Source organism: Asparagus officinalis, chromosome 3, assembly GCF_001876935.1.
Source record: "Asparagus officinalis chromosome 3, Aspof.V1, whole genome shotgun sequence".
Classification (NCBI taxonomy): Eukaryota; Viridiplantae; Streptophyta; class Magnoliopsida; order Asparagales; family Asparagaceae; genus Asparagus; species Asparagus officinalis.
The window spans coordinates 6,161,297-6,174,581 of NC_033796.1; the positions used below are offsets into that span (position 1 = coordinate 6,161,297).

Consider the following 13,285-nt stretch of genomic DNA (forward strand, 5'->3'; position numbering starts at 1 on the left):
TAAAACGAACCAAAAGATTAATACTAGCCCGTGCTTTGCACGGGTTAAATACTAGTTTCAAATAGAAAGAAGAGAAGTGACCCTACTGTTAAATGTGGTGAGAAAAAAATATAACTTGCAAGGTGTTTATTAATGTTGATCTCAAGATGATAAAATGATATCGTCTTGAGTGCAAATTTGCAGTGTTACAAGGTGTTTATTAATGTTGATCTCAAGATGATAAAATGATATCGTCTTGAGTGCAAATTTGCAGTGTTAAGAAAGCTCACTGTACATGACCATGTCTGACATCAAAGTTGCCTTTCAAAATCTCAGCTATAAATACCCATTATCTCCAGCAACTAGAAGTAAAAATTTCAAGTCTATTGGGAACTCGATGGCATTAATGGAAAGGTCAGGCGATCGGTCTGTCGACTGTTCGGTTCACATTGAGTCGGCGGAGGAGGAAGGGGTTTGTGTGACATGGGAGGATCTATCGGTGACCGCATTCGACGGCAACAGATCGTCCCGTAAGATCCTGTCAGGCTTGACAGGGTTTGCTCGGCCCGGTCAGGTTTTGGCTATCATGGGTCCGTCCGGCTGTGGCAAGTCAACACTTCTTGATGCTCTCGCTGGTATGAATTCTGAATGCAGCAGCAGTTTTCCTAATTTTAAGCTATTCTGCTTTTGCAATAATAGTTGGTGTTTTGATAACATTCTATTAGCCCCGTGCACTGAAATTTGGACGTAGTTGGAACATCATGGAGCTTCAACTCCTCTCCAAATACAACCTTAATATTAGAAGGACAATTTGCTTAACCATATAGCAGCAGCCTTCTGGATTCTCATTGTTTTTTCTAGGCGTGAGGCTACTTTTGCAGATTTTTTATGTGTGAGGGTATTTTTATTCAGATAAGAGGGCTTTTTCGAAATTCTAAAAATAAGGCTCCCAAAAGTTGAAAGGGCTTCCTTTAAATAATAGTGCAGGTAATCGTCAAGTAATTTTTAGACTGAGAGATTGATTTTGATATAACTAGTGCTGTTATTCCTTATAAATGACACGAGTTTTCACTTAATTGATGTCATTAATTAATAGACATTTAAGATTGAAGAAATGGTCTTACTGTTGAACGATATCATTACAGTAATTGGTCAGACAAAGCCACTTCAATTTATCAAGAATCTATAATACTCATGAATATAAAGCATATCAACTTTTTCCTTCCCTTAATTTCGAGTAATTCAATTTATATACTGTAGAAAATAACTATATCAACCTTTGCCACCCCTTAATTGGTCAATTATGCAGTATTATGCTGAAACTGCAAGGTTTTGTATCAGATTTTGTAAGTGATCTTTAATGGTTAATTCTCTACCAGGGAGGCTAGGATCAAACGCAAAGCAATCTGGAAATATTTTAGTGAATGGTCGTAAGCAAACTCTATCCTTCGGAACATCAGTAAGAACATCTACGCTATAAAATCTCAATTATAGTTTTGTTTATAATCAGTGACTCTTTGTACTTGAAAGTTGTAACACTTTTCTCTGTTTGTGCAGGCTTATGTCACTCAAAATGATATCCTAATGACAACATTGACGGTTAAAGAAGCTGTATACTACTCTGCGGAACTCCAACTCCCTAATTCTATGTCAAAGTCCGAGAAAAGACAAAGAGCAGAGGTAACTATAAAGGAAATGGGATTGCAAGATGCAGTGAATACAAGCATTGGAGGGGTACATTCAAAAGGAATCAGTGGTGGCCAAAGGAGAAGAGTTAGCATTTGCATTGAAATCTTGACTCGTCCGAAGCTTCTATTTTTGGATGAGCCAACTAGTGGCCTAGATAGCGCTGCATCATTTCATGTAATGAATAGGATTGCCAACTTAGCGAAGTTTGATGATATGAACACTATTGCATCAATTCATCAGCCTAGCAGTGAAGTTTTTGAGCTGTTTGATAACTTGTGCCTTTTATCTTCCGGCATAACTGTTTATTTTGGACCTAGAACTATGGCCAATGAGGTAAGTCTAGTTCCGTTTGAGTTTATTACGTGTTGAGAATAATGATCGTTATTGCTGATTTCATGTTTTTATTGAGAGTATTATAGCTTTTTTTTTATGATATGGTATTTTTTAAAGTTCATTGTGATTCACAATCTACAATCTTCTCACGGTAGCAAAATTATATACCTGTAAAATGGAGGTTTAATTTTTCCTACGAATAGATCACATCTAAGATTACCTATCAAAGTCCATACAGCAAGCATTTGATTGGAAAATTTGTTGAATCTTCTGAAGGATACAATCATCAAATTTTATCAGGAATGAAATACAGCTTTCAAATGTTGTACATGTGCTACATAATACAGGAAAAGAGAACTCTCAAATTATGGATTGTACTTCAATATATATTCTTTTTACCACAAGATCATACAGATTGTCAAATACTTGGCAAGAAGTAACACTGCAAGTAGCTCAGATCATCAAAACGGTAAGCTAGTATTTGTTAACCTGTCATGTTGCTAGTCAATCATTTTTCTCTTTCCGCCTCTACTTATTTACTGGATAATTAAGTAAAAATCCCGTGACTGAGCGGTTGATGACTATTTTGCAGGAAGGAGACCTTGTAAAAAAAGGGAATCAAGCTAGTTTCATTTCTCAATGTACCGTCCTCACAAAGAGATCATTTGTCAATATGTACAGAGATCTTGGCTACTACTGGCTGCGCCTTGCAATTTATGCTGCGTTGTGTCTGAGCATTGGTACAATGTTCCATAACATTGGACATGATTATGGCTCAATTCAGGTAGGAAGTAAAAAAACAGTCTTTCTATGCGTAATTAAACTCACAAATATAAATTACTTGACGAACTTGTATTTACTAATAATTTTCAGGCCAGAGGATGTAATTAAACTCACAAATATAAATTACTTGACGAACTTGTATTTACTAATAATTTTCAGGCCAGAGGATCGGCTCTCATGTTTGTAGCTGGATTCTTGACTTTTATGGGAATTAGCGGATTTCCTTCATTTGTGGAAGAGATGAAGGTCAGTTATTGAAATTTTATTGCATCAGCACTGTAGTTTTAGTACTGTACTTGAAAGAAAGTAACATAAATATTAGCAAACCTTTTCAAGTAGTAGTGAGTTTAGAAAGGTGATATTAGAAAGCTTCCAGGAACAAAACTTTATTCTTTTATTTTCACTTCTCCAATGACATTCTGATATTCTTGAATAGGATAGTTACTGAAATAGAAATCAAGATACGAGAGCTCAATCAAAGATTCACATTGCTTCAATAATCTTAAACCCTATATACAACATTGATTACAGTTCTTGTTAATGTCTAAGATCTTTTATTCCATTCTGTCAATGTTTAATATATTTCCTCGTTCTATTTTGTCAATGTTTAAGGATTTTATGAGCTCAAAGTCAGATCAGCCTTTGACATTTACCTCACATTCCTATGAAGCACTCGACCAAATATATTTACCCAATATGCCCTTACAAATAATATTTCCCGTCAATCGAGTTCCACATGATAGTTTTCCACCAGAAGTATTACCAAATTATCTCAACAGAATAGTCTTTTAGAAATGTATACGATAGAGAACTGCCCTGGAGACTCAATATATTGAAATAAAATAGCTAGAGGGCTTAATGGGTTAAAATATCAGGTTAGCTTCTTCTTTGAAATGTTTGGTAAACATCATGAGCTGATCTGACTTCAAGTTCAAGATTTTACTTAGTCCGTTCCGTTAATGTTTCAAATATTTTCATATTCCACTCTGTCAATATTTCAGATATTTCACCAAGAAAGACTAAATGGGCACTACGGAGTAACTGCATTCGTCATCAGCAGCACACTCTCTTCCGCTCCTTACCTCTTCCTTGTCTCTGTAGTCCCTGCATCCTTGGCCTACTATCTTATCGGTCTCCAACCAGGCTTTGATCACTTTGCCTGCTTCTGTCTAATTCTATACATGTGCATGTTATTAGTCGAGGGTCTAATGATGGTCATCGCAAGTATCGTGCCTAATTATCTCATGGGGATAATCGCTGGCTCAGGTGTCCAGGGTCTTATGATGCTTTGTGGAGGATTTTTCAGGCTACGTAATGATATACCAAAGCCTATATGGAGATATCCAATGTACTATATGTCATTTCATAAGTATGCAAATCAAGGGTATTATAAGAACGAGTTTATTGGGCTAAGTTTTGAAAAGAAAGAGGGTGAAGACGTGCATAATATTGTAACTGGGGAAGAAATTGTCAGGGATCTTTGGGAGATGGAGGTTGGTTACTCTAAGTGGGTTGATCTTGGGATTTTGATGGGGATGGTGATTTTGTACAGGGTGTTGTTTTTGGTTATTGTGAAGGTAAGTGAGAAGATGAAACCCGCGTTGAGGTAGGTAAAATTTGTCTGTGTAAAATAAACAAGGGGCTGTTTGGCCACTGGATTTGTATTTTGAATTTATGACAATGTAAGAGCATCTCCAACAGCTTTCCCATTTCCCATTTTTAGAGAATATAGTTAGGTTTTTGGTCCAACAGATTTCTCATCTCATTCCCCAAAATAGGGATGGAGGAGAAAAAATGGGGAAGCTTCCCCAAATCTGCAGCATTCTCTAAATTTTTGGAGGAAAAAAGGGATTCTTTAAAATGAAGAAGCTGTTGGAGTTGGTGTAAAAATAATTTCGAGAATATGACTTTTGCTTCCCCATTTTGGAGAAAATTTTAGAGAAGCTGTTGGAGATGTCCTAAGAAGTCCAATGAATTCTTAGCAATCCAAAATTTTAAATTAGTATTTGGCTTGTTAAAATAGTGGAATAAATAGTATGTTTTGGGAAGAGAATCCAAATATTATTGTTTGTTTATAACGAAAATGATATATTTGAAAAGTGGTACCAGGGACCCACTTATGATTAATGTTTACATTTAAAGGTTTTTTTTCCATATATATCCTCCAAATCATAGCTATCTTTAAATTGCTCCTCAAATCATTGTACTTTTAAAACTGCCCTTCAAATCAATTTTTTCTTTTAAGTTTGCTCTCCAGTTTAAATGACGCTGAATCTACATGGAATATTCTGTTAAATTCATTAATATTTTTATTAAAAAAATATCTAAATCACCACTTTAATAAATAATTTATGTTAAGCATTTGTCTATCCTATAGTTTTCACTTCCACAATATAACATCCACTTGCGTCAGGCTTTCCCTGGAAATGCCCGGCCCGCAACAAAATATTGCTGCTTTCTCATCCTTGAATAATATTCTACTTAAAAAATTTAATTGGCCATTGCAGTAGGAGAATTTGTGTATTGAAATATGACCAAATATAATAACCTTACTATATAAAATAAATAAATCATACTTCATACTCTCTTTAAAAGCATGAGTTCGGAAAATCTTTTTTAGACAAATATACCCCTTTATAGTTTGAACTACCTTATCTATAATCAAATCCTAATTTTCAATGGTCAATATTACCCTTCACTATTTTGAATATTTTATTTATATCTTAATCTATCCTAATCATAGTCATATCTTATCCTAATCCTATGTGAACCATGTTTAACTTAACAATTTAAAAAAACTAATATTAATAAAATATATAAAATATAAAAATGATATTAGTTTGTTAAGATAAAAAAATTACAAGTAGATAACATATTATAATACATGAAGTATTGCAAAAAAACCATAAAAAGTTTTAAAATTGCAGAAAAGACCCTGAGAAATTCAAAATTATAAAACTCATCCAAATGTCTCAAAACTTAAAATAAAAAACATGAAATTAAAAAATTAACATCAGTTTGCAAAGAATTTAAAATTTACATTTAACACCTCAATGTCTCAAAAATTATAAAAACATCCTCAAAAGTTTAAATTACAAACAAGCACATTAAAATTCTAAAATTTTAAAACTTACAAACAACACAGATGAATTCAAGAGATTACCTTGATACACCTAAAATTTTTGACATTTAAATTTAAATTTTTTAATTAACACCCTCAATATCTTAAAATTTATAGAAACACCTTCAAAAGTTCAAAAAAAGTTTAAAAATTATAGAAAAGACCCTGAAAAGTTCAAAATTATAAAACTCATCCAAATGTCTCAAAACTTAAAATAAAAAACATGAAATTAAAAAATTAACATCAGTTTGCAAAGAATTTAAAATTTACAGTTAACACCTCAATGTCTCAAAAATTATAGAAACACCCTCAAAAGTTTAAATTACAGACAAACACATTAAAATTGTAAAATTTTAAAACTTATAAATAACACTGATGAATGATAGGGCAAATCCGCAAGCGCACGGACTCGTTGTAGCTATCAAGGTCGATCCCACAAGGACTAGTCAAATTAAAAAAAGCCACCCTAAAATTCTAAAATTTGTAAATAAAATAAGATGAATTCAAGATATTAATCTTAGACACCTAAAAAATTAAAATTTGCCAAAATTAACCTCAAAATTTTTAAAAAACTCCTTCAAAATTTAAAAATCGTAAAAACAAACTCTAAATTTTCAAAATTTTTAACTAGCACACATCAAATTTGTCGATTGGTAGACCGCTGAAATTTAATATTTTTCAAAATTAATCTATAGTTTTAATAATTACAAAAGACACCCTCAAAAATTTAGAGTTATAAGAAATATACTAACATTTAAAAAATTACCACCAACACATAAAACATAGAATTTATAACTACCAAACTTAAAAGTAATTTTTTTAAAAAACTCTTTCAAAATTTTAAAAATTATAAATCACACCCTCAAAGTTCAAAACCACAAAAATGGGCTAAATTTTTAAAACTTGGCAAAGAAAAGTGTAATTGTTTGGTATTTTTCATATATATTAAAAATATTATAGATTAAAAATTATCGGCACTATATAAATTAAAGTAATTTCATATAATTTTAGTAATAAGTTGGGGTAGCCAAAATACATTCGTAACATTAATTGATAGATGTTTAAATCCATAGAAATGATAAAACACTATAATATTATACCTTAGCATTAATTGATTTTAATTTAGAAACTTTAATCTTTGACGTTAATAATATTTATAGGGTAAAAGAATACAAGGAATTACATATGGAGAAACTATTAGAATATTTAGAGATAACTTTAAAAGAATTGAGTTATTTCCATTGCAAATGGGAAAGTGATGGAAATAAATCTAAAATTCAGAAAACGTCAATGAATCACTTGAATTGGCATTAACATAAGACATATCTATTAATGAAGCACTGAATGAGTTACATTAAAAAATAATTTAATAACTTTATCCTAATCAAAGAAAAAATCTCCATGGAAGACATAAGAAAAATTAGTAAGTATTCATAAATTCCATACTGTGTTCTTCAAATTAAATATTAATATTATAATCTAAGAGAAATTGGTAATGAATAATGCAGGTATTTAGTTTAGATCTTTATGGAAAATGACAGGGATAGAGCAAAGGTAATATTATTGAAATAACAGAAATTCTTATTGGATGCACATCAGAAGAATTCATTTTAGAGGAAAATAAAGAGATAGCTTCTAATTTATTTAAGTAATAAATTAGGAACACAAAGAATTTTATATATATGAAATTAATATTTATTCTCATTGAAATAGAAAAAAAATCAAAGTCTATATTTTGAGCAGTTTGTGTTGAACATCATAAGTACATTTGACTTCTTTGTAAAGTTAAATGAGATGATAAAAAATTAACGAGCCTAGGAAAGATAATAGCATAAAAAATACAAAATTAGCCTGATGTCACAATTGATGTAGATGATGAAGACAATACTCTAGAATTGTCCGAGAAATGATAAATGATAAACTTGAAGAAGGATTGATCTTAACTCAATAAAAAATAAAATAGAAGAAATAAAAATAATATTTTATGAATATTTTATAGAATAGTTTAATTATTTTGAGTGAAATTAGGAATCTTTAGAAGGGAGTTTCATGAATTTTTTTAGTACTTTTATATTCTTATGTGGATGTTTTTATCATATAAAAGTATACTAGAGTTAGCATTAATCTTTAATTTATATTTTTTATGAAGTCTATCAATGATTAGGAATAAACTTCATATTCTCTTTTGCATCGTTTTAACATACTTTAAATCAATCATTTTGCCATATTGTTTTTAAATATTCACCTTCCTTGTATAACACTATTTTAATATTTTTCACTTTGCAATGCTATACTTTCTCAAATAAAGCTTAGTTTCATATCGGTCAAAAATAATATGAAAATTCAAATTATTTTTAAATTATATTTGTTTTTTGTCAATTCAAATATCAACATGAAAATTTAAATTGGGTGTATCCCATTTAAACAAACTGCCAAAAATACTTAATCATGGTATTAAATCACGTGCATTGCACGTGTGTAAAAACTAGTAAATATATAAAAACACCAGATTAATAAAAGTATAAGTTTTGATTTTTCAAAATTTTTAATAAATTTAAAATAAATTTAAAAGTTTTGATCTTTTAATGACATGTTGGGTTTTGATTTCTAATAGATTGGATTCCAAAAGTATACAAGGAATATTTTTTTTTTGTTGATCTTGAGAAGATTCATAGAAAATAAGAATGCAGAGGTAATTTTGCTCTAGAAAGTATTAAAATAAAATATTTAAGGGACGTTAATGCTAAGGATACTTTTGGTGAAAGAAAGCAATTTGAGGGGTAATGTTGAAATTGTAACGATTTGGAAAGCAACTTTAAAAATAACTCAAGATTGAGATGCATATATGGAAAGAACCCTAAAAATTTAAAAGAAAGGCTTTTTTTTCAATATATTCCCCTTAAAGTATGGGTATTTTTAAATATGTCCCTCAAGTTATTGTAATTTTGAAATTATCTCTCAGATTGTTTCTTTTATCCAATTTTACCCCTATACATGATCCATGTTAAATTTTTGAACGTTTTAAAGTTAAATTTACCTTTAGACCTTATTTTAAATCTTCTAATAAAATAATTTCAGCAAAAACTCATTACAAAACAAAACCCAACCCATTATTTAAAAAAACCCATATTGTTTCTCTTCTTCTCGGGATGAATCAATAGCAATTCCTAAGTTACTGGTGATATTGGGCGTAATCTGAGTTGCTACATGTTTAGTTATATCAACTGTATTAATGAACTCAATCATACGAATTCTGGTTTTTTTATATGTGATAGGCAATTGTGTATCAAATGCATCAAATAGATTCATTGTGTCGTGTAACGGGGTTAAACGATTCACTATGTCGTGTGATGGAGTTAAACTATGTGGAGTAATGAGACTTTGCCACCGATGGGGCTTTCACCAAGATTGGTTCGTACCGGCACATAGGGTAGGAGGGAGGTTACATGCGAGAACAAAGAAAATGCCACTAGAGAGAAACACAACGTAATTTTTTTTATAACGGGTTGGACTTTACATTGTAACAAGGTGAACCGTTTTTTCCCTTAAATTATTTTATTAAAATATTTAAAACAAGGACATAGAGTTAATTCTAAATTTAAAAAATGTTAAATTCTAGCATAATTAATTATATAGAGCTGAAGTTGAGTAAAATAAATAATTAGAGGGGTAAATTTAGAATTGTAATGATTTGAGGGGCAAATTTAGAAACACTTATAACTTGAAGGATATATATGAAAAAAACCCTTAAAACAATTTAAAAACTTTCTAAAAATGCATTAATATATTCTGTGTGATAAGTACAAAACAGACATTTGTGGGTCTCATGAATCACTTTCCAATGGGCTAAATACCCATATTGGTATTTTATTTCAACCTCATTTGCCAAGAAGGTATTTTAATTAAAAAAATCGGCGTTAAGGCATTTTAATTGAATAAAATTACCAATTAGGTCTTTTTCCTCGTCGGCGACCACTTTTTCGGCGAGAACTCATCACGTGCGTTGCACGCGGTGGCTTAATCTGTGTTTAAGCTGCTGATGTGGCACTGTTTTCTGACCAACGCGGATCTTAGCTGGGACTCGGGGTGAACTCGGCGACGGCGGGGAGTTCTTTGAGCGGAGCTTAGAGCGGCAGCATAGCGTCGGTGGTCTCCGACGGGGAAGAGAGGACGGTGACGACTGACGGTGGTAAGAGGTGGTCGGGTCTCAAGTTGAGGGCGAAGGGAAGCTCAGAGTTGGGCTGGTCGGCGGGAACTTGAGCAGCAACAAGTTCGGCGTGGGGAAGCTCGACAAAGAGAGGAAGAGGGAGGGTCTGGGGGATGAAGGCGGGGAGTGGAGGGAAGAGGAGGAGATGGAGGTGTTGAAGTCGGGCTCGCCGTGGACAGAAGGGGGAGGAGAATGGAATTGCTATCGTCAGAGCTCGGTGATGGTGAAGGAGGCAGCGGGACAAGGGAGAGTGGCGAGGTGGAGGGGCTGGCCTGAGATGGTCGTGGGGCTGGTCTGCAAGCATGGAAGGGGGATGGGGTGGAGGCGGTGATGGCGGGTGTGGGGCTCGTCGGGGTTGACGACGAGGGAGAGAGGCGCTGGCTGTTGGAGACGAGAAGGAAGGCAGCGGCGGTTGGATCTGGAGCTTGGTGACGGAGCTTGGGTGGCTGGGGCAGAGGGGGTCGCCGGAAAAGTGGTCGCCGATGAGGAAAAAGACCTAATTGGTAATTTTATTCAATTAAAATGCCTTAACGCCGATTTTTTTAATTAAAATACCTTCTTAGCAAATGGGGTTGAAATAAAATACCAATATGGGTATTTAGCCCTTTCCAATGTTTTCAAACAAAAGACAGTTATCGGATTATGTGTTCAAATTTAATTTTTCATCCCACTATCCTACAAATCAAACACAAAGGAAATAAATTAGGCTGTTGAGGATTTCCTCAGTTTTATCATGAAATCGAAATGCAGATTCTAGAGCCGGAACAACCCCTAATAAAGCTTATTTTTATGGAATATCTGCGAGCTAGCCTTATTACTTTAGAACTTTTCTCAAAAAATTTATTAATTTAAAAACGTGTCCAAAACCTCTTTGAGTCTTTGTCAAAAGATCCGACCCGAAAACATACCCCTAACTCCAAAATACGCTACGCGTTTTAAAGTCAGCGTGGACCCCACGCTAAGCATCCGCCGTCCAAATAATAGATCTCTAATTTCGTCCGTTCATTACCATTTAAACCTGTTTTGAAACCCGACCCGGTTCGATGTATCGCAGCGTCATTCCTACGCTACGCTGTATTCCCATTGTATAAAATAATAAATCCCTCTCTTTTTACCTCAGTCGAGAGAAAAATAAAAAAGTTTACAGGAAGAAAGAGCGAAGCCCAAAAAATGAAGTGAAAACTTCGGTAAATTCTTCTCTCATCTTCTATTTTCTTTAGGGTTTTGGTTTAAATTCCTAGGGTTTAAGCAATTGATTTGCTACTTTTCCTGAATCTTGTCTAATTTCCTGCGATTCTGTTCCCTTTGCCCTGAAAAGAAATGTGAACTCTAAAAAGTCTTGGGCTGTATAATGTATTATGTTCTTTGAAATTTCTAGGGTTTAAGCAAAGCCTTTGCTTTTTTCCCTGAATATCCTCTAATAGGTCTCGATATTGTTCTTATTATCCACAGAGACTTGAGTTTACAGAAAATAATGACGCTTTGAGAGAGTGGAAAATGCGAACCCTGCCAAGTCTTATGAGGTATATTTATCCTGTCCGTTGAAGTTTCTAGGGTTTAAGCAATGCCTTTGTTCTTTTCCTTGATTATTGTCTAATTTGTTGCTATTTTGTTCTTATTATCCCTAGAGGGCTGAGTTTACAGAAATAAATGGTGCTTTCGTGGATCGGCACAGCAGTAGTGTGAACATAACAAGTCTTATGAGGTATGTTTTGGGTTTTTAGTAATTGTGGCGCCTACGATAAGGGTTTCCTTAAAAGATGTAGACTTGAAAGTTTATTATACGTTGAATAAGCTTCGTAGTGCTGAAAGAAGAATTTTGCCTTGTTATTTTGGTGAAATGCGAATAATAGATGTACGCACTTAGCGTTTCTTAATAATTTCTGTTTGTTTTCTTGATTTTGTGGGCTATGAAAACCATTTATCTTAAGCAAGATTATAAAGCATATTTATTATTATTATTATTATTATTTTGGATTTTAGTAGAATCATTCTGAAAAGAATATTGTATTTTCTTAGATATGCAATATACTGTACAAGGCTAGTCTGATATTTTAGTATTTTTTGCATAGAACAATGTATGACAGGATACATTCTAGAAATCCTAATGCACATACGTAAATTCCATCTAAGAGAATTGTGAGGCATGCATATGGTTTCTATTTTCCATGTAGCGTTTGAATTTGCATTAAGATAATTTACTAGTTGAGAGACTGAGCAGTACGTTTACCTTTGTGGCACATCATTCTTTTGTGTATGTTACGTTATTGCGGTTAACTGATGTTTTCTTTGTTGTTTTTGATGCAGATGTAACCTGGACCTAGTGACTCTGTCTCTAGCCTTGTCCTAATGCAAATTACTTGGTGGCCACTACCTGGGATAATCAGGTTTGCTTGGTAATGTATATATCCTGTAATTATTTTGATAATGTATATATCCTGTCTGGATGTTATGATAGCTCTTATGATTCTGCTTTGAATGATCTGCAGGTTACATGCTGGGATGTCATGCAGAGTCAGGCAAAAAGCATCCTTAGATCCATGATCAACCAGTATTTGTATATGCTTTGCAAGCACCTTATGTTTAGAATTGTTTCAAAATTTTGCATGGAAAATTTGGAAAAATGATTATTGCTGACATTTGATTTGCTATTTCTAAGGTTCTGTGCTCTAGCCTCTACTTGAAGGGATGATGTTCCCATAGTGTTTACTAGAGGATGTGATAAGATTGGGAACTGTGGCTTCCAACTCTGGTGGCCAACTTATGCAAGTTGCTGTGCTTGATGCACCTATTAAAGAAGTTGTTTGGATTGAACAGTTGAATTGCCTAGTTATGGCGAACTGGGATAATACATCGAGGCAAGTGTATATTGAGCTTCCTTTGATTATTATTATGGATTAAGGAACACATTGATTTAGTTATTATCTGATATATGTTTGTTTTTGTGTTCATACATCATTATCGGATACATTCTCAAAATCCTATTGCACATATATGAATTCCATCTGGAAGAATTGTGAGGCACGTTCAACTAAGCTGTGCATTACCTTTGTTAAACACATCATTCTCTTGTGTGTGCAGGCACAACCTGGAGCCAACGACTGTCTCTAGCCTTAGTTTCAGTCCTAATTCAAATTTCTCGGTGGCCACTTCTTGGATAATCAGGTTTCATC

The 13,285-nt window shown here is 33.3% G+C and overlaps 1 protein-coding gene and 1 long non-coding RNA gene across 2 annotated transcripts; both read left to right on the top strand.

Annotated features, from left to right (window-relative positions):
* On the top strand, positions 252 to 4,530 carry LOC109834548 (ABC transporter G family member 11-like). Its single transcript, XM_020402586.1, has 8 exons — positions 252 to 614; positions 1,359 to 1,438; positions 1,537 to 2,032; positions 2,119 to 2,152; positions 2,278 to 2,470; positions 2,594 to 2,785; positions 2,944 to 3,030; positions 3,786 to 4,530. The coding sequence occupies exons 1-8, from the start codon at positions 275 to 277 to the stop codon at positions 4,392 to 4,394; spliced, it is 2,031 nt and encodes a 676-aa protein (XP_020258175.1). The 5' UTR covers positions 252 to 274; the 3' UTR covers positions 4,395 to 4,530.
* Positions 11,216 to 12,967, top strand: LOC109832780. The gene is made up of 6 exons (XR_002244980.1): positions 11,216 to 11,299; positions 11,565 to 11,635; positions 11,741 to 11,817; positions 12,420 to 12,508; positions 12,602 to 12,669; positions 12,772 to 12,967. It is a non-coding gene; the product is annotated as an uncharacterized LOC109832780 (long non-coding RNA).